Below are 26,814 nucleotides of genomic sequence, written 5' to 3' on the forward strand. Positions count from 1 at the left end.
TATTGTAAATCTATAAATATTTGTTGAGCGAATAAATAAGTGAATTTCCAGGGAAGTTCCAGGGGAATTTCCACACTTGTTCAGAGTGTGGACTTTAACATATCTGCATAAGGCATTACCTGAGCTTTCTTATTCTTCAAGTCCTGAAAGGAAGAAATAAACGAAAAACAAAGAAACATGAATGTTTTACACATTAAATTTATATTGGACGGTGTAAAAATGCCAAATATCTAATAACATAGATGTAGCTATTGACAAATCAAGATTTTATTGAAAGCTACTTTTGATTTTTTTCACTGTATTTGAAAAAGATGAATATCAGAGATTGCAGGGGAGTCAGGCACCTTCTCCTTGTGATAGTCTATTCCAATTGTTTCCAGTTTACCATTCATTTTTCTCAGTATCTTCATTTATAAATCAAAGGTAATTGTAGTTATTTATTTAAGAAATTTCCAGGCACTGTTATTCATGCTAGGAATACATCAGTGAAAAAAAGACAGAAACTTCTACCTTTGTGGAGTAGTAGGGGAGATAGACAATAAAAAATAAACATAATAAGTAATTGCTGTCTATTTTTTAGTGTGGAGTAGTAGGGGAGATAGACAATAAAAAATAAACATAATAAGTAATTGCTGTCTATTTTTTAGAAGTTGATATGCTATGGGAAAAAAGAAAAAGTAGAGCATGATAAAGAGGATCAGGATGTCCAGGGACTATTGGGAATCATATTTTTATTTTGGAGTATTTATTATACAGAGGACATGTTAGGATAATGCACATTTTATTACTTGAATTGGACTTTATTGAGCCACTGATCTCTTAACTACATTGGTTATCAAACTTACCAGGGCTGATTTCTTTTCCAGCTTTCAGGTCTTAGCTTAAATGCCACTGGCCCAGAGAGTCTTTCCCAACCCATGTCTTCTGACATTATTTTAATTCTGTCAGCCCCTAGTTTAGATCTGTCTTTTTTTCTGTGGCAGACAAATAAACTACTCCAAACATGCTTGTTTCCTTACATTCCCCAGTTTCTCTTGGCAGTTAGGTTTGGGACTTCAAAGGAGAGGAAAGCAATTCACCTGAAGAGAGAAAAGCAAATGTTTAGTAAGCAAATGTTTGCTGGGCTATGCAGAGACAGTGGGACACACGGTGGACTCTGATTTCTAGGCCCTGCCTAGAGTTCCCCCAGCACTCCTAGGCCATATTCTTTGCAGATATTTCTGGTGATACCTCTGTACTTCTGTTCTGGGAACAAGTCCTTTATCTAAAATCTTTAGGAAGCTAAAGAATTTAAAGGGGGAGATAAAATGTAATCCTCATGGCAAAGAGACACATTTTGATATTGCAAATTTTCTCCTCCACAGAATGAAGACACAGATTGTGTCTCTTTGTTGGTGGTGGTGGTGGTGGTTTTTTCCCTAAGAAAGTGAAGTCACTCAGTCGTGTCCAACTCTTTGCGACCCCATGGACTGTAGCCTACCAGGATTCTCCATCTATGGGATTTTCCAGGTAAGAATACTGGAGTAGGTTGCCATTGCCTGTTCTCCAGGGGATCTTCCCAACCCAGGGATTGAACCCGGGTCTCCCACATTGTAGGCAGATGCTTTAATGTCTGAACCAGTTGGGAAGTCCTCTTTTTTTTCCCTATATGACTGTCAAATTATTCAAGTGTTATTTGTTGAAAATGCTTTCCTTCTCCCATTAAATTGCTTTTGGCAACTTTGTAAATGGTCAAATGACTGTGTAAGTGTTCATCTAAAGTTGGGCTCTCTATTCTATTCCATTGATTTATTTGTCTATCCCTGCACCAGCTACCCACTCCAGTATTCTTGCCTGGAAAATCCCATGGACAGAGGAGCCTGGTGGGCTACAGTTCATGAGGTCAAAGAGAGCTGGACACGACTGAGCAACTAACACTTCCACTTTCATACCAGCCCCACTGTGTGCTTATTATTGTAGCTTTGTAGCAAGTCTTAAAGTCAGGTATCCTAAGTCCTTTTTGTTCATTTTTAAGATTTCTTTGGATGTTCTAAGTCCTTTGCATAGCCATATAAATTTTAGAATCAGTTTGTCAACTTCTACAAAAAAACCTCACAGGATTGTGTTTGAGATTACGTTGAATCAATAGATCAAATTGGAAGAACTGACATCTTAGTATTATTGAGTCTTCCAACCTATAAGTGGCTAGCCATTCCCTCTCCAGGAGATCTTGCCGACCCAGGAATGGAACCTGAGTCTCCTTCATTGCAGGCAGATTCTTTACCATCTGAGCCACCAGCACTGCCAAGTACAGTACACCTTCCATTTATTTAGGTCATCTGTCAGCAAAATTGTGTAGTTTTCATTATAAAAATCATGCCCTAAATTTTAAAATTTATTCCTCAGTATTTTCTGATCTGAGCTATTATAAATAATTTGTTAAAATTTCAAATTTTAGTTGTTTCTTGTATACAGAAATGCTGTTTATTTTTCTGGGTATTGACTTTATATTCTGTGATCTTGCTAAATTCACTTTATTTGTTCTTTTGTTGTCATGTATATTCTTTACAGTATTCTATATAAACAGCCATCTGTGGTGAGAGAGTTTTACATCATCCTTTCTGATCTTTAGATGTCTTTTTCAAATTTTCCTTCTCTTATTACACCAGCTAGGATCTCCAATAAAATACTGAATTAGAAATGGTGGGTATGGACACTTCTGCAACCTTCTGATCTTGGGGAAAGAGTCTATATTTCATTATTAAGTATAATCTTTGATGTAAGAGTCTGTGTGTGTGTGTGAATGCCCGTCACATTGAGGACCTCAGGCTTTGCTTTGCCCTTGCTGAGCCACAGATACATTCTGTTTAGTTCCCTTAGCATCAGATGGGCTTCTGGGGGTTTGCCTCTTGTGGGTATTGTTCATGGGTCAGTCAGAGTTTGGGGAAGAAATTATAGACACAATTTGACTCTCCCCTCTGTGGTTTTCTCTTTTCCTGGATATATCCCTTCAATTTCCAGCTTCCGTAGTAGCCCCAAACTTTGTCCTTTAATTCCTTAAGCAAAGAAGACCACAGATTTTTATCCAAATTCTGCCTAGGAAAACCTCCCAAACAGGAAACTCCAGTGACATTTCTTTCAGATGTCCATTCTCTTCCAAATCTGTTTCAAGTAACACTCCAGTGCTTTCAGAGAGTCATGTTTTTTAAAAATGTTTAAAAATTTTATGTTTCATTTACAGTTATTACAAAATGTTGGCTTTATTTTCTGTACGGTACAATACATCTTTGATAGTTCTTTTTTAATATATTTTTCCAGTGTCTATAGTTGTTTTCCCTGAGAAATTTGGTCCAATATAAACAACTTCAACATTATTAGACATGGAACCTAATGTTGAAATAACGTGATCAGAATACTCTTACAGAGAATGTGGAATTTAAACAAAGATTTGAAAAAAGAGAAGGATTTAGCCAAATTGACAGTTTTTTGGTAAAGTCTCCAGGCAGACAGAGGAGCGATAAGCAAGCTAGGAGACGCCTGATATGTTGGAGGGCTAGCAAGAAGAGTAGGGTTTTGAGGAGAGTGGTGTGATCAGACATGCATTTCAAAAATAAAACCTCTGCTATTTTGAGAACGGATTATATGGATGCAAATATAGAAACAGTTAGCTAGAGAATTAGCTGTTACAAGAATTCACAGGAGAAATAATGGCTTCTCGAAACAGAGTAGACACGGTGAGACCAGTGAAGTGCTATATGTGATGTGAAGGAAGAACCAATAGATTTTTCAGTTGATTAGATATTCCGTGTGAAAGAACGTGTTCAGAATGACTTCAGATTTTTCTAGCAAGTAAGCATGATTTCTGTATAACACAGAGGATGGAATTGCCATCAACTGAGAAAGCTATGAGTAAATCAGTTTGATACCATTCAGGTATGACCTAAATCAAATCCCTTATGATTATACAGTGGAAGTGAGAAATAGATTAAAGGGATCAGATTCGATAAACTGTGCCTGAAGAACTATGGATGGAGGTTTGTGACATTGTATAGGAGACAGGGATCAAGACCATCCCCAAGAAAAAGAAATGCAAAAAGGCAAGATGATTGTCTGAGGAGGCCTTACAAATAGCTGTGAAAGAAGAGAAGCGAAAAGCAAAGGAGAAAAGGAAAGATATACCCATTTTGAATGCAGAGTTCTAAAGAATAGCAAGAAGAGATAAGAAAGTCTTCCTCAGTGATCAGTGCAAAGAAATAGAGGAAAACAATAGAATGGAAATGACTAGAGATCTCTTGAAGAAATTAGAGATACCAAGGGAACATTTCATGCAAAGATGGGCACAATAAAGGACAGAAATGGTATGGAACTAACAGAAGCAGAAGATATTAAGAAGAGGTGGCAAGAATACACAGAAGAACTATACAAAAGAGATCTTAATGACCCAGATAATCAGGTGGTGTGATCACTCACCTAGAGCCAGACATCCTGGAATGCTAAGTCAAGTGAGCCTTAGGAAGCATCACTATGAACAAACAGTGGAGGTGATGGAATTCCAGTTGAGCTATTTCAAATCCTGAAAGATGACGCTGTGAAAGTGCTGCACTCCATATGCCAGCAAATTTGGAAAACTCAGCAGTGGCCACAGGACTGAAGAAGGTCAGCTTTCATTCCAATCGCAAAGATAGGCAATGCCAAAGAATGTTCAAACTACCACACAATTCCACTCACCTCACAGGCTACCAAAATAATGCTCAAAATTCTCCAAGCCAGGCTTCAATAGTACATGAACCTTGAACTTCCAGATGTTCAAGCTGGATTTAGAAAAGGCAGTGGAACAAGAGATCAAATGGCCAACATTCATTGGATCATTGAAAAAGCAAGAGAATTCCAGAAAAGCATCTACTTTGGCTTTATTAACTATGCCAAAGCCTTTGACTGTGTGGATCACAACAAACTGTGGAAAATTCTAAAAGAGATGGGAATACCAGACCACCTGACCTGCCTCCTGAGAAATCTGTATACAGGTCAAGAAGCAACAGTTAGAATTGGACATGGAACAAGAGACTGGTTGCAAATCGGGAAAGGAGTACATCAAGGCTGTATTTTGTCACCCTGCTTATTTAACTTATATGCAGAGTACATCTTGTGAAATGCCAGGTTGGATGAAGCACAAGCTGGAATTAAGATTGCCGGGAGGAATATCAATAACCTCAGATATGCAGATGGCACTACCCTGATGGCAGAAAGCAAAGAACTAAAGAGCCTAAGATGAAAGTGAAAGAGGAGAGTGAAAAAGTTGGCTTAAAATTCAACCTTCAGAAAGCTAAGATCATGGCATCTGGTTCCATCACTTCATGGGAAATAAGATGGGGAAACAATGGAAACAGTGACAGACTTTATTTCCTTGGGCTCCAAAATCACTGCAGATGGTGGCTGTAGCCATGAAATTAAAAGATGCTTGCTTCTTGGAAGAAAAGTTATGACCAAACTGCACAGCATATTAAAAAACAGAGACATTACTTTGCCAACAGAAGTCCGTCTAGTCCAAGCTATGGTTTTTCCAGTAGTCATGTATGGATGTGAGAGTTGGTCTATAAAGAAAGTTGAGCGCTCAAGAATTGATGCTTTTGAGCCGTGGTGTTGGAGAAGACTCTTGAGAGAGTCCCTTGGATTGCAAGGAGATCCAACCAGTCCATCTGAAAGGAAGTCAATCCTGAATATTCATTGGAAGGACTGATGCTGAAGCTGAAACTCCAATACGTGGCCACCTGATGCGAAGAACTGACTCATTGGAAAAGACCCTGATGCTGAGAAAGATTGAAAGCAGGAGAAGGGGACAACAGAGGATGAGATGGTTGGATGGCACCACCAGCTCATGGATATGAGTTTGCGTAAACTCCTGGAGTTGGTGATGGACAAGGAGGCCTGGTGTGCTGCAGTCCATAGGGTCACAAAGAGTCAGACACGACTGAGTGACTAAGTCCTAACTAAGTTAGACAAAGTCCCAACTAAGAGAGATATTTAAATAACTAACGTGATCGTCTAACTAAACTAATGAGGTAAGTGCTTTTGATATTATATTTCTTTGGAGACCAGAGGAGAAAAAAGTCTCATTTCATTTTGTGATGAGGAAGTAGATAGTAACAGATCAATATGTTGAAGAATACATAGGATGTGAAAGAATAGAGAGTAATAAATTACTAATGGAAGAATAATCCTGCCCAGGAATACAGAAATGCAAACCTTCATGCTGAGGGCTTGGCAATGGGACACAGACTGGTATGACCTGAGGTAAAGATGTGTGATAATGATGGTAGGAAAAGGGATGGAGTATATGGAGGGAGGAAAACATAGGACAAAAGACCTAATCGAGCTAAAGAATATATTTACTGTACTAATGAGCTTATCCTTATCCAACAGGCATTGCGAAAGTGGAAAAAAGTACTTTTAAACAGTAAGGTGAAAATCCTTGGATGGAAAATAAGCCAGTAATTTGTTTGTTTTCTTTTTGTTGTTGTTCTTTGTCCATAGGCAGTTAAACATATTATAAATAAATCACAGAAATATATATTCAGTGTTGTAGTTCTAAAGCATGGTCTACAAGGACATTCCTTGAGCTGTTCTATTGTGCTATTATGAATTTAATTAAAGACTTTTCTCCTGGCATGATTTAATGATTTTTCATATTATTAAATAGATGGGAAAAACACATACAAAGTGAATAGTGCCAGTTTTCCCATTCATTTGTATAGGATATTCACTGGTTGGTTGTTTGCCAGTGTATTCTATGAATCAAAAATGTTTTATAACAATTAGGAAAAAAATTAGTGCAACTGAAACTTGTGATTGTTTCTTTTCAAGTCACGGGCCACAGGGATGAGACATCAGGGGACTTTCAGTAGCAGCCATTCAAAATCATGAAATATATTTATTTCTATTACTCATTTAACAAAAGGTAGTATTTGCTGTAAGCTGTTTGATGCTTTTGTGAGTATGTTAAGATACATGTTAGTTGCTCAGTCATGTCTGACTCTGCAACCCCATGGACTATAACCCACCAGAATCCTCTGTCCATGGGATTCTCTGGGCAGGAAGACTGGAATGAGTTGCCATTTCCTTCTCCAGGGCATCTTCCTGACCCAGGGATTGAACCTGGATCTCCTGCATTGCAGGCAGATTCTTTACTGTCTGAGCCTCCAGGAATATGTTAGTTAATTCAAGAGTACTGTTGTCTGTGGAGGTCTAGAAGAAACAAAGCAAAGAGGAACTAAAGAGCCTGTTGATGAAGGTGAAAGAGGAGAGTGAAAAAGCTGGCATAAAATTCAGCATTCAGAAAACTAAGATCATGGCACCTGGTCCCATTACTTCATGGGAAATAAGATGGGGAAACAATGGAAACACTGACAGACTTTATTTTCTTGGGCTCCAAAATCACTGCAGATGGTGACTGTAGCCTTGAAATTAAAAGATGCTTGCTCCTTGGAAGAAAAGCAATGGAAAACCTAGACAGCACATTAAAAAGCAGAGACACTACTTTGCCAACAAAGGTCCATATAGTAAAAGCTATGGTTTTTTCAATAGTCACATATGGTTGTGAAAGCTGGACCATAAAGAAGGCTGAGTGCTGAAAAATTGATGCTTTTAAACTGTGGTGTTGGAGAAGACTCTTGAGAGTCCCTTGGACTGCAAGGATATTATACCAGTTAATCCTAAAGGAAGTCAGTCCTAAATATTCATTGGAAGGACTGATGCAGAAACCGAAACTCCAGTACTTTGGCCCCCTGATTCAAAGAGCCGACTTAGAAAATATCCGATGCTGGGAAGATTGAGGGCAGGAGGAGAAGAGGACAACAGAGGATGAGATGGTTGGATGGCATCACCAACTCAATGGACATAGGTTTGAGCAGGCTCCAGGAGTTGGTGATGGACAGGGAAGCCTAATGTGCTGGAGTCCATGGAGTCACAGTCTCCTGACTGAATGACTGAACAACAACAAGAAGAAGAAACACTGCCTTCCTTGGGATATTTTAGAATTATCAAATGTCTTGATTAGAAGGGATAGGGACCCTTTCTCCTATTAATTTATGACCGTTATTTAAGATGATTTATATTTATGATTTGTATCTAACACAGAAAGAAAAGCTTGTTTTAGTGCGAAGAGATGGGGATTTGATTTCTGGACTTTCCTCTCAGTAGTAGTTTGAGAGTGGCTAAGTCTCAAAATTTTGAGCTTCATCTTTAAAATGAGGATAATATCTTTTCTACCTTCATTCCTGGTAACTATGAAGACCAAAGAGGAAATCTGTATAATGGCAACATGAACATTAGAAAGCATTGTTTGAATATGAGATATATTAACTCATATTATTTTCATATACTGTAGATTACATAATAAAAGTTACATCTTACCTGGTAAAGGGTGTAGGTGAGATTTAATTTACTGCTGAGATCATGTAGACTTACATAAAACTCCATGGATTTTTTTCATTTTGATTTTTATGATCTTAACATTTTTTAATCTACTCACATAGGCTTTTCCCTTTAGATTAAATAATAACCACACTAAAAATCAGTTTTCATGTGTTCTTTACATCACACCTTTTATATGTCCACATACTTGTGTTTTAAACAAATTTAATTAAGACAGAATTGTTCAGAAATGATGATCTGAGTTAAAAGTTTAAGAAGCACATGAGAGAACAGGTCTGTAATTGCCAGTTTCTAGTCCTTGTCCCCAAATTTTCAAATGCTTACATTTTTCCTGAGTATTTCAGCTATTGTGTGAGATGTATTATTCACTACAACATGTAATTTTTAGTGAATAAAGCAGCACAGACCAGTAGATGGCCAAATTCAGTATAGTTCAGACTTACTTGGTAAGAGGATGGCTCTCAAAATCTACGAAGAGCCTTTGTTGAGTTCTTTCTGTCATGTATACATTTGTTGTTGTTGTAGTTTAGTTGCTAAGTTGTGTTTGACTCTGTGGCCGCGTGGACTGTAGCCCACCAGGCTCCTCTGTCCAGGGGATTTCCCAGGCAAGAATACTGGAGTGAGCTACCATTTCCTTCTCCAGGGGATCTTCCCCACCCAGGGATCAAATCCATGTCTCTTGTATTGGCAGGTGGATTCTTTACCGCTGAGCCCCCAGTGAAGCCCCCATTCATATATTATTGGCCCACATATACTGTAGTCAATTGAATTTGGAAATAAACGAATTTAAGTCATAGCTCATAAATTTGCAGTCTGTTCATCACCTTTATGCTGAGAGCAGCACCCTAGGTCCAGGTCTTAGGGCTCTGACTCCATGAACCAGCAGGGCGACAAGAGTAATATTACAAATCACATAGGCGTGTTTTATGTTAGGATCAGAAAAACCTGACTTTCTGAAAGTTTCTGTGCTTTTACACAGTCTCACGGCAACACTCAGCTGAATGTCCAGGATGCACCAAGTGTTAGAGCTGGAAGGACTGCCATCATTGCTGCAACTGATAACAACATTGCCAGTCAGTTCAGTTCAGTTCAGTTGCTCAGTCGTGTCCGACTCTTTGCGACCCCATGAATTGCAGCACGCCAGGCCTCCCTGTTCATCACCAACTCCTGGAGTTTACCCAGACACATGTCCATCGAGTCAGTGATGCCATCCAGCCATCTCATCCTCTGTCGTCCCCTTCTCCTCCTGCCCCCAATCCCTCCCAGCATCAGGATCTTTTCCAATGAGTCAACTCTTCGCATGAGGTGGCCAAAGTATTGGAGTTTCAGCTTCAGCATCAGTCCTTCCAGTGAACACCCAGGACTGATCTGCTTTACGATGGACTGGTTGGATCTCCTTGCAGTCCAAGGGCCAGAGAGGTTGCTAAGTTAACGGGTTGCAATACTCGGTCTTAGAGCACCTCTTCAGTCTCTCAGCCCAGTGCTCTTCCTTATATCTTAGTCTCTCATGGTCATGTCCCTTTTTGTTTCATTATATAGTTAGATACGCATAACTGTAATTTAATAGATACTACCAAGAGATTGTATATCTATATGTGACAGTGTATGTACCCACCCCAAAATGCTCATTTTTTAAAACCATTTTTCATAAAATCTGAATTAAATGAAATATCATATAGGAGAAGGGTCTTATAAAACACTGCCAACTGCCAGCTAGGTAAGCTTGCCCCACAAGCACAGTCAAGGTTGTGAGCTGTGTTTAACACCCTGCTTTCTTGCGTTGAGCTGGTTGTCATGTGCTGTCGATGCCATCTGGATGCATCATAAGTGTGTGGTGATTTTGCAATAAACACACAGTAACTATAATGTAACCCAGAAGCAGAATGACTGTAAAAAAAAAATAAATAAGGTCAACTTTTTAAAAATGAAATCTATCCTTACTTGAAATTTCAAGTTGAGAAATTCAAATATATTATTGATACCTGACATTAGTGATTGAACATGAAAAATTAAATAAAGAAAAGAGGTCATTTCCTAAAGAGGTCAGTATGGACACACACATGCATACAGACACACATGTTCACTTGGAGAGCCACCTTGCTAGGTTGGCAGGGCTCCATGAATGACAGCCTGTGAGGGCAGCAGATGATAAGGTTCATCTGTACTTTGCTCTCTTCATCATCCTGTCTCCAGAGTTTTTGTCTTCAGGTTTCCCTTTTCTTTTTAGGCAAACCATCAGCTAATGACCAAATTCCAACAGAACATGTGAAGTTTGAATTATTTTTAGAAAGAGCATGATTTTTCCTTTCAATTTGTCTGTAAAGACACACTTTTAACTTAAGGAAGTTCTTGCATAACCCTGCTTTTTTGGCCAGAATGACCAATCCAATATATCAGTTCATTCGCTCAGTCGTGTCCGACTCTTTGTGACCCCATGAATTGCAGCACGCCAGGCCTCCCTGTCCATCACCAACTCCTGGAGTCTACCCAAACCCATGTCCATTGAGTCAGTGATGCCATCCAGCCATCTCATCCTGTCGTCCCCTTCTCCTTCTGCCCCCAGTCCTTCTCAGCATTAGGTCTTTTCCAATGAGTCAACACTTCACCTGAGGTGGCCAAAGTATTGGAGTTTCAGCTTCAGCATCAGTCCTTCCAATGAACACCCAGGAGTGATCTCCTTTAGGATGGACTGGTTGGAGCTTCTTGCAGTCCAGGGGACTCTCAACAGTGTTCTCCAACACCATAGTTCAAAAGCATCAATTCTTTGGTGCTCAGCTTTCTTCACAGTCCAACTCTCACATCCATACGTGACTACTGGAAAAACCATAGCCTTGACTAGACAGACCTTTGTTGGCAAAGTAATGTCTCTCCTTTTAAATATGCTATCTAGGTTGGTCATAACTTTCCTTCCAAGGAGTAATCCAATATATAAAATATTTCTAATATGAAAATATCTCTATTTTATTATATGCATGTATTATTAGCTAAGATTCCTAGATTATACTGAAAAGGCCAGTGCAGGTAAGTATTTGACAAAGATACTGGAAGTAAAATTGGAATAGGGGTCAGACATCTAAAAATATATCTATCTCAGGGTTAAGTTTCTTCATCTATACAGCAAAGGCATTGGGTTAGAATTTCTTTTGTTTCTAGACATTCGCTGCTTTATCTCCTTCATTGGCCATAGTAATGTTAACCTAACTCCTCTTTCTCATCCTCTTTAAAACACAAGTGAGGGATAACGACTTGAATTATCCAGGGAACTATTTACATCTGAAATATAGTGAAGGCTAGCAAACACATCCCAAGACGCCTTCTGGCTCTGAGAATGAATGGCTGAGTATAAAGCATGGATGATGAAGGACAGAGATATGCTCCCAACAGTCAAAACAATGCTCACTAAGAAAACTGCACTACAAGGAATTTAATCTTAAAACTCAATATTAGTGATGTTATTATATTTTTCTCCCAAGAAGGAAGAGGAGGAAAAGAAGGACAGAAGGAAAGAAAGAAGGAAGGTAGGAAGGAAAGGAGTCAGGCAGAAGGAAGGAAATATGTGAGTGTCATTAAACTCTTTTCCATCAGAGGAAAGATTAATGTAATGATTAATAATAATCATCAGGGCTTCCCTGATGCTCTAGTGGTTAAGAATCTGCCTGCCAATGCAGGGGACACGGGTTCAAACCTTGGTCTAGGAAGATCCCATGTGCCGTGAAGCAACTAGGCCCATGTGCCACAACTACTGAGCTAGGGCTCTACAGCCTGTGAGCTGCAACTGCTGAACCCATGAGCTGCAACTACTGAAGCCTGCAAGCCTAGAATCTGTGCTCCACAAGAGAAACCACTGCAATGAGAAGCCTGTGCAACACAATGAAGAGTAGCCCCTGCTCACGGCAACTAGAGAAAAGTCTGTGAAGCAACAAAGATCCACCACAGCCAAAATAAATAATCTTAAAAAAAATTATAAAAAGTAATGCCCCAATCAAATAGAAAATCTCTCTTTCAACTATCAAAACATGCAAAGTTGAACCTCTGTTTTTCTTCACTCGTCAAAAAAGATGCAGTTTATTACCTTTAAAGTCCACATCTCCAACAAGTTTTGTCTTTCCTGTGATTGGGTCATGGATATAGTTGATACCAACATCGATTACAGTGGCACCTTCCTTAACCATATCAGATGTGATCAACTTTGGGATACCTAGAAGGAAAACAGAGTTGTAAAACACTGGAAAATACTTAAACTCTGTCCTTGAGAATAACAAGGATTTATACATCTGGTATTTTTGTTGTCATGGAAAGGTAGCACATGAGGGTATCGCTGGGTGAAATTCTGCTCGGGTTTACCCTTTCACCTTAGAGACTGCTTACAGACTTCAAATGGACCCAGCTTGAGCAGCCTCCTTTGTATCTCATGTACTATAAATATAATGGGGGAGATTATGGAGATAAAACAGGCTTCTGTTGAGGGTGAGTGCAGTGGAGTGAAAACAACTTGGAAAATGGAGGCAGAGACAAGGAAGTGAGGGAGGGAAGGAGGATAAAAAAGACAAAAAGTGAAGATGGTACTATTCATATTTCTCAGGGTTGTGGTAAATGTAAAGTGCACAAAGTAGTATCTTATCATTTCCGAACATGAAAGACTATCCTGCTTTGATTTTTTCTTGGTTTCTTTGATCATCACATCTGCATATAACTTGGAATGGTAAGAAACAGTACATTCTACTTAGTGTTTCTCCATTTGAATTTGAAAGATAGCTCTACAGAAATGTGATGTCACCATCTATTTTTTGTAACACTTTTCAAATTTTATTTCAGATGCAACAGTGCCAGCTAACAACGGCTAGTGCTCCCCTTTTTTTTTTTTGCTATGAGTTAACAAATCATCCCTAAACTCAGTATCTTAAACCAAAAACTTATTTTTATTTTCCACAGTTGTGTGAGTTGACTGAGCTCAGCTGGATGGATCTTCCTGGGGGTCTTTCATATAAATGGAGTCAGTTAGCGGCTGCAGTTGGAGGCATCTCAACCTGTGACATTGCTGGTTGTCCGAGGTGCATTCACAGGCCTGCAGTTGAGCTTGTCTGGGGATGCTGACTGGAGCACATAGATGTGGCCTCTCCACGCAGCTCGGACTTCTCACAGCCCCGCAGCTGGCTTCCAGGAGTGCGTGTTCCAAGCGGCAGGAAATAGAAGGTACCCATAGCTTGAGGATGGAACCTGGAAACTAGCACAGTGTTGTTTCTGTCATATTCTATTGGTCAGCCAGTGACAGAATCCACTTAGACTGAAAAGGAGGGGTAGAGATGCAACTTCCCAATGGGAGGAGAATCAAAGAATTTGTGTCCATCTTTATTCCATCAGAATGCCTCTGGATGACACTGTGTCTGGAATGTGATTTACTCATTTTCACACTACATCCCTTAACCAGAATAGGGTAATCTGTTTTGCATCATCAGAGGCTTTCTTCTATCATCTGAATATCCAGATGCTTTAAATGTCATCTTGTGACATATGATTTTTAGTGGTAGTAAGAATTAAAAGGCTAAAAAGACAGTGCCAAGATAGATGCAGCTAGCTGACAAGGTTCCTCAGCCACACCAACGATACAACAAAGATGGTTATCAATGCTTGAGAGATATTTTTTCTCTTGCTTTCCTATCCTGTCCCAGAGAACTTCTCCCTTTTTATCAGTTCTAGCATAGATATCAAGTAATGCTCCAAATAAAGTCATAAAATCCTGTATATTCTTGGCAGCCAATAGAAAAAGAAACCATAAGTGATATGACAGCAGGAAATATTTTTAAAATTAAAATGACAATGAAGTAGCTATTAAAATCCAGCTACTATGATTTTGGGAAAGATCTAGATCTCCCTCTCAATTTAGGACCATTCAATTCACTATCTCAATGAATATCAATTGGCAGTGGTCAAATACACAGTTTTCCAAAGCGAGGGAAATGTGAGCTTGATTTTAATTCTCAGGAAAATTACAAAATGGAAAACAACTGAATGCATGCTTTTTTTTTTTTTTGATGATGATGATGTTACATATGTCCATTGCAGAAAATGTCAAAAATATCTAAAAGTTTAAGCTGAAAACAAAAATCACTATAATCTTGCCATTCAAAGATAATAAATGTATTTTTATTGTATTTGTTTCTAGGATTTCAAAATGCTTCTTCATTAGGTATAAAGCCTATAAAAAGATGTATAATTTTGTTTGTATTGTACCTCATTGTTTATCTTTGAATTAAAATTAAACTGTAAGCATTTTCCTATTTCATCAATTATTTAAAATTTAAAAACCACACGAAATAAGTTATTATGTAAATTACCATAGTAAGTTATTCATTCCTGCAGTCTTTTCAATACTTTGCTATCATAAATAATGCAGTGATGATCATTTGTGTTCAGGAAACTATGATGATTTCTTATCTGCAGCAGCAAGTTTGACAGTTTTTCACTGAACCCTTATGATGGGATTCAGTGAAACATGATGGAAAAACATGGGTTGAATAAAAACTCTCAATGGTAGTCATGACTGGTTAAATAATACATTCTGAAACAGTTTATCAATAAGAAGGTCTTCCATGAAAAGTATCTTTCAGTGCCATTTTCAAATTTTGTGAGAACTTGGAAGAACACATTGGCATCACAATAGTTATTTTACCTTTGTCCTCCTCCAGGTCCATTTTCCACCCTTCTCTGCTCTACTTTATGGCAGGGATGGGACTGATTCTTATAGAGGTCTTGTGTGTTTCCTCTCTCTCTTGGAACCCTGTCACAGCCATGAGAACAAATACAAGCCTCCCTGCTGGCAGATTCAAATCCTGTGGAAGAGAGCTGAGTTGTTTCAGGGAAGCCATCCTAGACCAGTCATCTAGCCAACCACCAGCTGAAGGCAGATGTTTGAACAAGCCAAGTTATGGTCAAAATATGTGAGCTAAGGTCACCATAATTGACTAGCTGAACTATGCTCACGAGAAATTTATTTTAAAGGGTGGTTGTTTAAATTGACTGAGTTTGGGGGTGTTTTGTTGTTTTTTAATACAGCAAAAGTTGCATAATGCATATTAGCAAATGACACAAAATTGGGCAGAATAGCTAGTAGGTAGCTACTTTGGAATAGTGGACTATCAATAGCCATAAGAATTTGAAAGAGGTTCTGTATATCTGATCAGCTGGGTGTACTTGATTAAAAATTCACTAAAAACTCTTAGGTTGTTCCAAGACAAATAATGTCCAGATTCAGGGATGTAATGTTTTCCACTCTATTTTCAGCAGAGTTTCTCTGAAAATGTTGGTTGTATTCTGGAGGCTGATGTCAAGAAGAATGATGAGAATGGATCTGGAAATCATGTCATATGGAACAAGTGCTATCAAACTAGTTGGTTCAACTGTTTACCCATCAGGTTGTGACAAGAAGAAAAAGTTTATGCCACAATGTAAATCAACTATATCAGTAAGCATACTTTTAAATTCAGCTAGCTTTAGTTTTTCATAGAAAGAATTTTTCAATGATGATAGCAGTATGTTGATTTCTTTTTTTTAATTTTGGCAGTGCTGGGTCTTCTTGCAGTGTGCAGACACTGTGTTGTACCACGTGGGCTCTGTGTTGCAGCATATGCTGCAACTAGTTGTCCCATGACATGTAGGATCTTAGTTCCCTGACCAGGGATTGAACTCTTGTCCTCTGTATTGGCAGGCAGATTCTTAACCACTGGACCATGAGGGAAGTCCCAGTATGCTGATTGATATTCTGCCACAGTTCTTTATGTTGATGTGGATCTATAACTTACAGTTCCCAAAGGGTAAGGAACAGCCATGGGTTAGTATTGGTCCATACATTGAATATCTCTGAAACAGAGGAATGGTTGAATAAACTCAAGTTGCCTTTCTTAGGGGGGAAAAAAAAAACACCTAAAAAACTAAAAATAATCAAAACCCAATAATTGTGTCTTCAGTGTGTTAAACTGTATAGGGAGTTGATTTACTTTATATATTTCCAGAAGGAAGAATCAAGGGACAAGGAAGGGAATAGATTTTAGCTCAATACAGAGAATATTTTAAGAATAATAAGCCACAAAGAGAAATACTGTCCTTATTCCCCATTAGAAATGTTCACAATAGGGCAAAGATGAGATTGAATTGGGAAAGTTAATGATGCTTTCAAATTTTATGATTTAAAGATTCTCTTTTGTCTAATTAAAATAGTTTTTTTTCTTTCTTCTCTCAAGTAATTCATTTCTGAACCCTTGCAGACTTCTGACCCTGTCATTCTGCTAAACAAAAGAAAGAAATAATACAAATTGTACTTAACAGTTGAAATGATAACAAATAGGCATATATGATACCTACTTCAGATATGTTAAATGAGCTGTCCACTGACATTGTTGTCTTGTAGAAACAAATGACTGGAAGTAAAGTTGTTCATTAATTGTACCTTAAAAGACACTGAAAAGAAATTTCTTAATTGGGTTCCCCAAATAAACAAATGCAATATATTTAAATTAAATTATTATCATTTGATAAAGTGACATATTAAAAACTAAACATTTGGAAAAGACTTTCAGTTAAGTTCAGTTCAGTCACTCAGTCATGTCTGACTCTTTGCGACCCCATGGACTGATTTTAGATGTTAGTCTAAAAAAAAAGACTTTAGATACTAGTAGAATGTGAAGTCAGAAAAATTTTTTATTTGTTTTTTTGTTAAAGTTGAAAATGAACAGTAGTTTCAAGTGAACATTTCCTATGAGCTTTTTCTTTTTGATGTGATAGTTCCATAGAAACCTATCCTTAATTCTTATATAATTTGAAGACTCAAGCATTATATGTGAGAACCAAAACCATCCACATCCACATAACTTACTCTATACATTAACATAACTTTATTATTTCATTGTTTTTATCAATACAACTTTATTGCTCTAGGGAACTCTTGCTCAGAAAGATAAAAGTTTTAAGCAATTTTACTGTCTCAAGAACACATCAAAAGACTTATTTTAATTAACATCAAACTGTTTGACATCTCAACAGATAGTATCAAAATTTTCAAGACACTTGGAAATCCTTGCTTTAAATCCTCTCCTTGTTGTGTCTTCAATCCTAAACTTTTATATTATGATCTTTACCTAATCCTACCGAAAATTTCTGATTAAGAGACTTGCCTTAAACAAACTTCATGTTTAATCTCTTGCAACCCCATGGACTGTAGCCCACCAGGCTCCTCTATCCATGGGATGCTTGAGGCAAGCATTCTGGAATGGGTTGCCATTTCCATCTCCAGGGGATCTTCCCCACCCAAGGATCAAACACACATCTCCTGCATTGCAGGCAGATTCTTTACTATCTGAACCACCAGGGAAACCCCCAAAACAAACTTCAACATCTCCTAAATATTCCAACTTTGCTTCTACACCCTAAGATGTTATTGAGGTAAGTAGCTCACTGGGGCTGGGGGGGGGGGGGGGGGGCGGGGATTCCTGATTTGTGGAATTTGGTGATTTCTGTGGTATAAGTATTCCTATCATGGCTGACTTCAAGTTACCAAGGTGATCCTTCTCAGGCTAACAGGAGTTAGGTTCAGCACACCACTGCCTCTAAGGGACTATCAAGATAGTGTTCTCCCATGCTTCTCTAACCTAAACTCAGATTTGTCTTATTGATGGATTGTTTGGATGCCATCTGGGGGAAACCAATGTTCAACAATACTGGGGATCTGTGAAAATCTAATCAAGAACTTCTCTTGGCCATGGTCCAGGACCTCAAGTTGGAACCATGGTTGCCTCTTTGGCCCTTTGAGCCTCTTGCTGGTACAGGAAGCTGTTGGCCTCTGTGACTGGGATGATGAGGTAAGTCTTGCATTAAGTCCCAACTCTAATTTCTTTTCTTTAAAGGCCCCCAAATGCTGAGTTTATTTTGTCTTCTTTAAATAAGAAACTCATTTTAGGAATCCTTTGATTATATGTTCAGTTAAATAACTTTTATCTTTGGTGGAAGTCAGTGCTATTACTTACAACACAACTTGTCTCTATCGCTGTCATCTTTTGTTGTATATCTACAAAGGAAGAGTTCACAGCGAGGGGATGTGGGTAAGGTAGATAAATCCATTACTCAAACTGACCCTGAGGACTGAAAAGTTCAGAAAGTGTCTTTTGAATTTTGGAAAATCCTGTGGATGTTTTGCCTCAGCTCACTTGTTTCCCTGGCTAAGATGGTAAAAAATCTGCCTGCAGTGCAGGAGACCTGGGTTTGATCCCTGAGTCAGGAATATCCTCTCGAGAAGGGAATGGCTACCCACTCCAGTGTTCTTGTCTGGAGAATTCCATAGACAGAGGAGCCTGGCAGGCTTACAGCCCATTGGTCCACAAAGGGTTGGATACAACTGAAGTGATTTAGCACTAGCACAGCATCCCAAATATCCAATGTTCTGCTTTTTTTTTTTTTTTTAATGTTTCTGAGGGAATATCTAAGGCATTTAGATTCCAAAATTGTTCCCTTAAAATGTCTTCGCCAAGGCAAACAAAAACTGAAAAACTAAAAATGGTCTCTTTTAGAGTCTTCCAAGTCTTAGTACAAATCAAATAGCTCTTTTATTATTTATCTTCCCCCAACTTAAGTTTCCCTACTTCCTTTGACTTCTTCCTTTTACCTCCTAACTGTCTAGAAAAATCTCCAAAGTGCAATTACTTCATAAAATTAACCACCCCTCCCCTCACCATCAGAAACAGGGAAAATTGCATTGTTTTAAGGTCTGGTCTCATATTGAGCCAAAAAGCCAAGTGATAAAATTTGCAGAGGAATTAGAAATAGTTTTAGGAATCAATAATCCAGTAACCCCAAGTGTATATCAAATAGTACATATGTGTTCTGTTATGAAAGAGTCGAATGGAAAGATAGGATTCAAAGACCCCAATTTGCATAAGAAATCAGAAGAATTTAGAAAAGTTGTGTATATTAGACAAGGTCTTTTGGAAACTCTCCCCTCCTGTGAGCACAGATTGAATGCTGATCCCGTCTTATAAGCAAAGAAAGGAACCATCCATTGGAGAATTCAGAGACAAGTTCTTTAATACCTTTAGACAGTTTTCATAAGTAACTCCTGCTGCAAATGTAATGAGCTTTCTACTAACTTTTTGCCAATACCTTTAAGCCTGAAACAGAAAGTTTAATACACTAGAAACATTTAGAATTTAAACATCTATAATTTAAAACATTCTAGAAAAACTAGAATGGAATAATAGACTCATTGCCAGACATTCAGCACTTCACTGAGCATTTTTAAAAGAATATGAGAACAAAGGGAATAAGACTCAGATAAAACAATTAGACATTCCCTATGAGGAGGAAGAGGAGGAGGAAAAGGAATCAAATGCCCAATCTCTTATTTTATCCTTTAAAATTCACAAGGAGAATGTCCTCATAATGTTAGAAGGCAACCTTTTGCTTGATCTGGGCACTACTTTATTAGTCTTAAACTGCTATTTAATTCAACATCTCCCTTGGAGAGATGGTTGTGGGTGTTTAAGAATACACAAGCGTTCCACATGTCCTGGCTGAGAGCAGAGGTGCAGTCTCGGCTCCTCAGTGACCCCACACTTGTGAATTTGACAGGGACAGATGTATGCTCAAAGTGGAATCATCAACAAATTAAGTGATTTCTTGATAGACTCTTTCCTGAAAAGTCTGAGGACTTCCTATTCGTAATGAGGTCGCAACTAATTGGCATATTAACTTAGACTTACTGTGTCTAAATCAAGTCCAAATTGAAGATCTCAAAGAAATGCTAGAGTTTTTGTGGGTAACACTTCTATAAAACTGGCGGCATTAATAGGACTGAACCTCTAGCTAAACCTCTATCTAGTGAGAAAAGTACATTTGTTGAGACGTTCTTAAGTTTCAGTGAGTTTCACCTGGGGAGCTTGTTAGACTGCCTGTGTCCTGAGTCAGCAGGCCAGATATGGCCCAGGACTCTGCATTTAACACTTCTCCAAGTGACTCTGGTACATAATATTCTCTTAAAGCACTAGCTAAAGACAGACCAAAACTAACAGAAAATGGACTGGTTCTTAAAACTCCTGTCCTTCTAGGTAAAAACATCAATGAGTTGAGGATGTAGAATCATTCAGAATCTTAGATGCATAAATAGAATATTCATTCCCCAGTTCCCTGTAGTAGCAACCTCAAATTCTGTTTTATCCTTGTGCCTCCTGAGAGAATATATTTAGTTTAGACCTGTATTTTGTTTCCTTTAGTGTCCTTTCTTTAGTGTTAATTATAATTGACTATTATGATTTCTTTTAGATCATAATAATCAATACTTATTGGCCTTCTTCTGGAAATATCAACAATATACATATCTGGGCTATTGTTATACCCAGGAGTTTACTAAGTCATCCTCATACTTTTTCAGAATCCTCTATCAGGACATAAAGAATCTGAAATTTTCCTGTAATTATAGTCTTTTTTTTTTTTTTGCAATTATATTCTTATCATTCAAAGGAAGATTTGCAGAAGAACATATATTTTAGAAGATGTGAATCAGACACTGAATTTTAAGTTTCTAAAAATTCAAAATACTTTTAGGCCATGCTGGCCTATCAGCAGATGTATTCCTCAAGTAAATATGTAATAAGAAACATTACAAGTACAATAAAATAGCTGTTAGATTTTATATAAATATTTGTTATTGCAAACTCCCTCCTTTATAGTTAGCAATTTTCAAAACTCTCATATCAGTTCTTTAAATTCCTAATAAAACATATCAACTCTATATTCTAAGATATTCAGTTACATGAAATTTCATTGTTGCACACTTATAATATCATCAACATTTCCAGCTTTAACCCTGCAGAGCAAAAACAGTCTTGAGAAAGAACACAGCTGGAAGAATCACCCTACCTGATTTCAGGCCACACCACAAAGCTACAGTAATCAAAACAGCCTGGTATTGACACAAAAACAGACACACGGATCAATGAACAGATTAGAGAGCCCAGAAATAAACCCATGCCCTTATGGTCTATTAATCTATGGCAAAGGAGGCAAGGGTATATAATGGAGAAAAGACAGTCTCCTCAATAAATGGTGCTGGTAACACTGGACAGCTACACATAAGAGAATGAAATCAGAACATTCTCTAACACCATATATCACAATAAACTCAAAATGAATTAAAGACTTCAGTAAAAACAACAACAACAACTTATTAAAGACCTAAATTTAAGACCAAAACCCATAAAACTCCTAGAGGAAAACATAGGCACAACACTCTGACATAAATTGTAGCAATATTTTTTGTATCTGTCTTCTAAAGCAAAGTAAATAAAAGCAAAAATAAACAAAAGGGACCTAATTAAACCCAAAATATTTTGCACAGTAAAGGAAACCATTGACACACACAAAAAAAAAAACCTACTCAATGGAAGAAAATATTTACAAATGATATCACTGACAAGGAGTTAATATCCAACATACATTAAAAAGCTCATATTAAAACAACAAAACATAAAAAAAAAAACAATTAAAAAGTGGGCAGAAAATCTGAATATATATTTTTCCAAAGGGACATGAAGATAGTAGACAACAGGCACATGAAAAGATGCTCAACACCACTAAATGTTAAGGAAATGCAAATCGAAACTACAGTGAGATATCACCTCACACCTGTCAGAATGGCTATCATAAAATGAACACAGATAATAAATTATTGGCAAGGATGTGTAGAAAAGGGAATTTTGTACATTGTTTGTGGGAATGTAATTGATGCAACCACTGGGGAAACAGAATGGAAGTTTTAAAAAAAATTAAAAATAGAACCAGCAATTATACTCCTGCGTATATATCTGAAAAAACAAAAACACCAGTTTGAAAGGATAACACACCCCAATGTTTATACCAATATTATTTACAATTGTCAAGATATGGAAGCAACATAAGTGTCTACCAACAGGTGAATGGATAAAGAAGATGTGATACACATACACACACACACACACACACAGGAATAATACTTGGCCATAAAAAAGAACGAAATTTTGTCATCTGTAGTAATATGGATGGATTTGGAGGGTATTATGCTAAGTGAGATACTTCAAAAGGGTAAGATAAATACTGTATGATACTGCATTTTTGCGTGAAATCTAAAAATACAACAAACTTGTGAATACAACAAAAAGAAAGCAGAAATAAATATAGAGAACAAACTAGTGGTTACCAGTGAGGAGAAGGAAGGTGGAGGGACAATATAGGGGTAGGAGAGTAAGAGGTACAAACTGTGATGTAGAAAATAAGCTACAGGGATATATTGTACAGCAGAGAAAAATAACCAATATTTTATAATAACAATAAATGGGGTGTAACCTTTGAAAATAAATTAATTTTTAAAAAATTCTGAAAGACAGAAATATAGATCAATGGAACAGAATAGAAAACCCAGAGATAAATCCACATACCTATGGACACCTTATCTTTGACAAAGGAGGCAAGAATATACAATAGAAAAAAGACAGCCTCTTTAACACGTGGTGCTGGGAAAACTGGTCAACCACTTGTAAAAGAATGAAACTAGAACACTTTCTAACACCATACACAAAAATAAACTCAAAATGGATTAAAGATCTAAATGTAAGAACAGACACTATAGAACTCCTAGAGGAGAACATAGGCAAGACACTCTCCGACACAAATCACAGCAAGATCCTCTATGACCCACCTCCCAGAATATTGGAAATAAAAGCAAAAAGAAACAAATGGGACCTAATGAAACTTAAAAACTTTTGCACAACAAAGGAAACTATAAGCAAGGTGAAAAGACGGCCTTCAGAATGGGAGAAAATAATAGCAAATGAAGAAACAGACAAAGGATTAATCTCAAAAATATACAAGCAACTCCTGAAGCTCAATTCCAGAAAAATAAATGACCCAATCAAAAAATGGGCTAAAGATCTAAATAGACATTTCTCCAAAGAAGACATACAGATGGCTAACAAACACGTGAAAAGATGCTCAACATCACTCATCATCAGAGAAATGCAAATCAAAACCTCAATGAGGTCCCATTACATGCCAGTCAGAATGGCTGCTATCCAAAAGTCTACAAGCAATAAATGCTGGAGAGGGTGTGGAGAAAAGGGAACCCTCTTACACTGTTGGTGGGAATGCAAACTAGTACAGTCACTATGGAGAACAGTGTGGAGATTTCTTAAAAAACTGGAAATAGAACTGCCATATGACACAGCAATCCCACTCCTGGGCATACACACCGAGGAAACCAGATCTGAAAGAGACACGTGCACCCCAATGTTCATCGCAGCACTGTTTATAATAGCCAGGACATGGAAGCAGCCTAGATGCCCATCAGCAGATGAATGGATAAGGAAGCTGTGGTACATATATACCATGGAATATTACTCAGCCATTAAAAAGAATTCATTTGAATCAGTTCTAATGAGATGGATGAAACTGGAGCCCATTATACAGAGTGAAGTAAGCCAGAAAGATAAAGACCAATACAGTATACTAACGCATATATATGGAATTTAAAAAGATGGTAATGATAGCCCTATATGCAAAACAGAAAAAGAGACACAGATGTACAGAACAGACTTCTAGACTCTGTGGGAGAAGGCGAGGGTGGGATGTTCCGGAGAGAATAGCTTTGAAACAAGTATACTATCAAGGGTGAAACAGATCACCAGCCCAGGCTGGATGCAGGAGACAAGTGCTCAGGGCTGGTGCACTGGGAAGACCCAGAGAGATGGGGTGGAGAGGGAGGCGGGAGGGGGGATCGGGATGGGGAATACATGTAAATCCATGGCTGATTCATGTCAATGTATGACAAAACCCACTACAATATTGTAAAGTAATTAGCCTCCATCTAATAAAAATAAATGGGGAAAAAATTAAGGAAATATAAAAAAAATTCTAACTTATAAATAAAATTACATACTAAAGACTGAGATAGGTTTATGGAGGTAGGCTTATGATTTTTTTTACCCCAAGTGAATTAACCCATCTATGAAGTTACTTCTGACAGAAACAAAAGGTCTTTATGAATGCAAATTTCAAAAATAATTGGGATAATTATATTAGAGTGAACTATTCTCATCAGCGGAGAAGGCAATGGCAACCCACTCCAGTACTCTTGCCTGGAAAATCCCATGGACAGAGGAGCCTGATGGGCTGCGGCCCATGGGGTCACTAGGAGTTGGACATGACTGAGCGACTTCACTTTCACTTTTCACTTCCATGCACTGGAGAAGGAAATGGCAAGCCGCTCCAGTATTCTTGCCTGGAGAATCCCAGGGACGGGGAACCTGGTGGTCTGCCGTCTATGGGGTCGCACAGAGTCAGACACGACTGAAGCAACTTAGCAGCAGTAGCATTCTCATCAGAAAATTTAGTAAAATTTTGATTCATCTAAGATTTCTCTCTTGTGGGTGAAATCTCTTTTATTGATAGCAGACTGATCAATGGATGGTCTACACAGAATCACACTATTTCAAAGGTTATAAGTTTCTTATTAGGTTATTTCAAATCTGTTATTTTGTGATCCCTTATATGACAAATATGAAATAACCAATGCTGTTTTAGCAAAATATACTGGATAAACATAGCATTTAGAAAAACAATAGCATTATTTAAAGTATAAACAGGACATGATTCTACACCCTAGGAGCTGTTTATTTTTATATGAAGGTAAAACCAACACTTCTTGAGTAAGTGAAGGCCATATCCTAGAACCCCAACTAGGTATTTTCACATGATTTCACATGGTTATTTGACAATCTCAGAATTTAGTTCGCAAGAATTTCTTTTAAAGTAATCTTTTCCCTATGAATCCTCCTATCACAGTCCTCTTTATTTATGAAATGGCTCAGTCAAGCATCCTGATAAAAGGAAGCACCATATTTACACATCAATTTAATTAGTAGAGTTCAAAGGGCTGTGCGAACATTATCTAATTAAACTTCACAACAATTCAGTGAAGCAAGAGGTTACCCATTATCCTCATTCACAGAAGAGAGATTTTGAGTGCTGAGAGGCTAATTGATTTCTTGGTTTCACAATGATGAGTCAGAAGTGAGACTGGGAACAAAACCAGAATTCTTATTCAAATATAAAAGTAACACCGTGGAAATGCTTATTCAGATGCATCAATCCTTCAGCTGGAAGTTGTCCTACTACATAAATAACAAGAGCAATTGCAATGGAATTTGTGTGAATGTATATGTTTCTGTCTAGATTAGAAAAAACTGTGTTCAACAGTATTTGCTTTGGAGACAGTAGTATGATGGCTAAATGCATCCTAGCTAAATAGAGACTATATTAGTAGTGAGAATACTTCAGTGTCTTCCCCAGAATCCTCCTGTTACTTCTAGGAATCCCCAAGAAGTGGATTATAAGCCAGTAAACCAGTGACAATGACCACAGAACATGTCCTCTTTTTTCTTTTTTTCCCTGGCTTCTTTGATTCCTATCTGGTACTTGTTTGACTACGATGCCTGTCAGGAGAGTAATGTCTATACCTAGGGCAATCTCTGGAGAAGGCAATGGCACACCACTCCATACTCTTGCCTGGAAAATCCCATGGGCGGAGGGGCCTGGTGGGCTGCAGCCCATGGGGTTGCGAAGAGTCAGACACGACTGAGTGACTTCACTTTCACTTTTCACTTTCATGCATTGGAGAAGGAAATGGCAACCCACTCCAGTGTTCTTGCCTGGAGAATCCCAGGGATGGGGGAGCCTGGTGGACTGCCGTCTATGGGGTCGCACAGAGTCGGTCACGACTGAAGTGACTTAGCAGCAGCAGCCGCAGGGCAATCTCTGGATACTTCTAAAGCTTCTAATCCTTGGGGTGTCAGACCAGCCTTGAATTCCTTACAGAGCTAAGGACCAGTAGGATTCTGTTCTGTTCCATACTTGATTCTCCAGGGATATGGAATCCTTTTTTTTTTTTCAGAAACTCATAGAATTGCTCATGAACAGTTATATCAGCTTTTGTTGTTGTGGTCCAGTTGCTCAGTCATGTCCGACTCTTGGACCGTGTGGACTGCAGCATGCCAGATTTCCCTGTCCTTCACAATCTTCTGGAGCTTGCTCAAACTCATGTCTTGAGTTGGGGATGCCATCGAACTATCTGGTCCTCTGTCGTCCCCTCTCCTCCTGCCTTCAATCTTTCCCAGAATGATGGTCTTTTCTGACCTGATAATCGATATCAGCTTTTACCTTGAGCCTTTCTGCTGCAAAGTCCAGTAGACCTCTTGGGGGTGAGATGCATGTTTCTCTTTTCTTCCTCCCATTAACAAAGCCATGTTCCTTTCAAATAGACACTGGTGCATTGGAGGCATGGATGGAGGCTGAAGGACATTTGGGACAATAGGTTGTTCACTCAGTCGTGTCTGT

At 38.1% G+C, this 26,814-nt stretch overlaps 1 protein-coding gene across 1 annotated transcript in view; it reads right to left on the minus strand.

Annotated features, from left to right (window-relative positions):
- Positions 1–413: 413 nt before the first annotated feature.
- Positions 414–26,814, minus strand: part of LOC136169322 (bifunctional methylenetetrahydrofolate dehydrogenase/cyclohydrolase, mitochondrial-like) — a 238,868-nt gene continuing 212,467 nt past the window's right edge. The window contains exons 4-5 of the mRNA XM_065937108.1: positions 12,482–12,607; positions 414–1,079 (exon numbers count right to left, since the gene is read on the minus strand). Of these exons, the coding sequence (XP_065793180.1) occupies positions 1,042–1,079; positions 12,482–12,607 (164 nt within the window). The 3' untranslated portion in view covers positions 414–1,041. The remainder of the gene's footprint in view (positions 1,080–12,481; positions 12,608–26,814) is intronic.

The sequence above is a fragment of the Muntiacus reevesi genome, chromosome 5, assembly GCF_963930625.1.
Source record: "Muntiacus reevesi chromosome 5, mMunRee1.1, whole genome shotgun sequence".
Classification (NCBI taxonomy): Eukaryota; Metazoa; Chordata; class Mammalia; order Artiodactyla; family Cervidae; genus Muntiacus; species Muntiacus reevesi.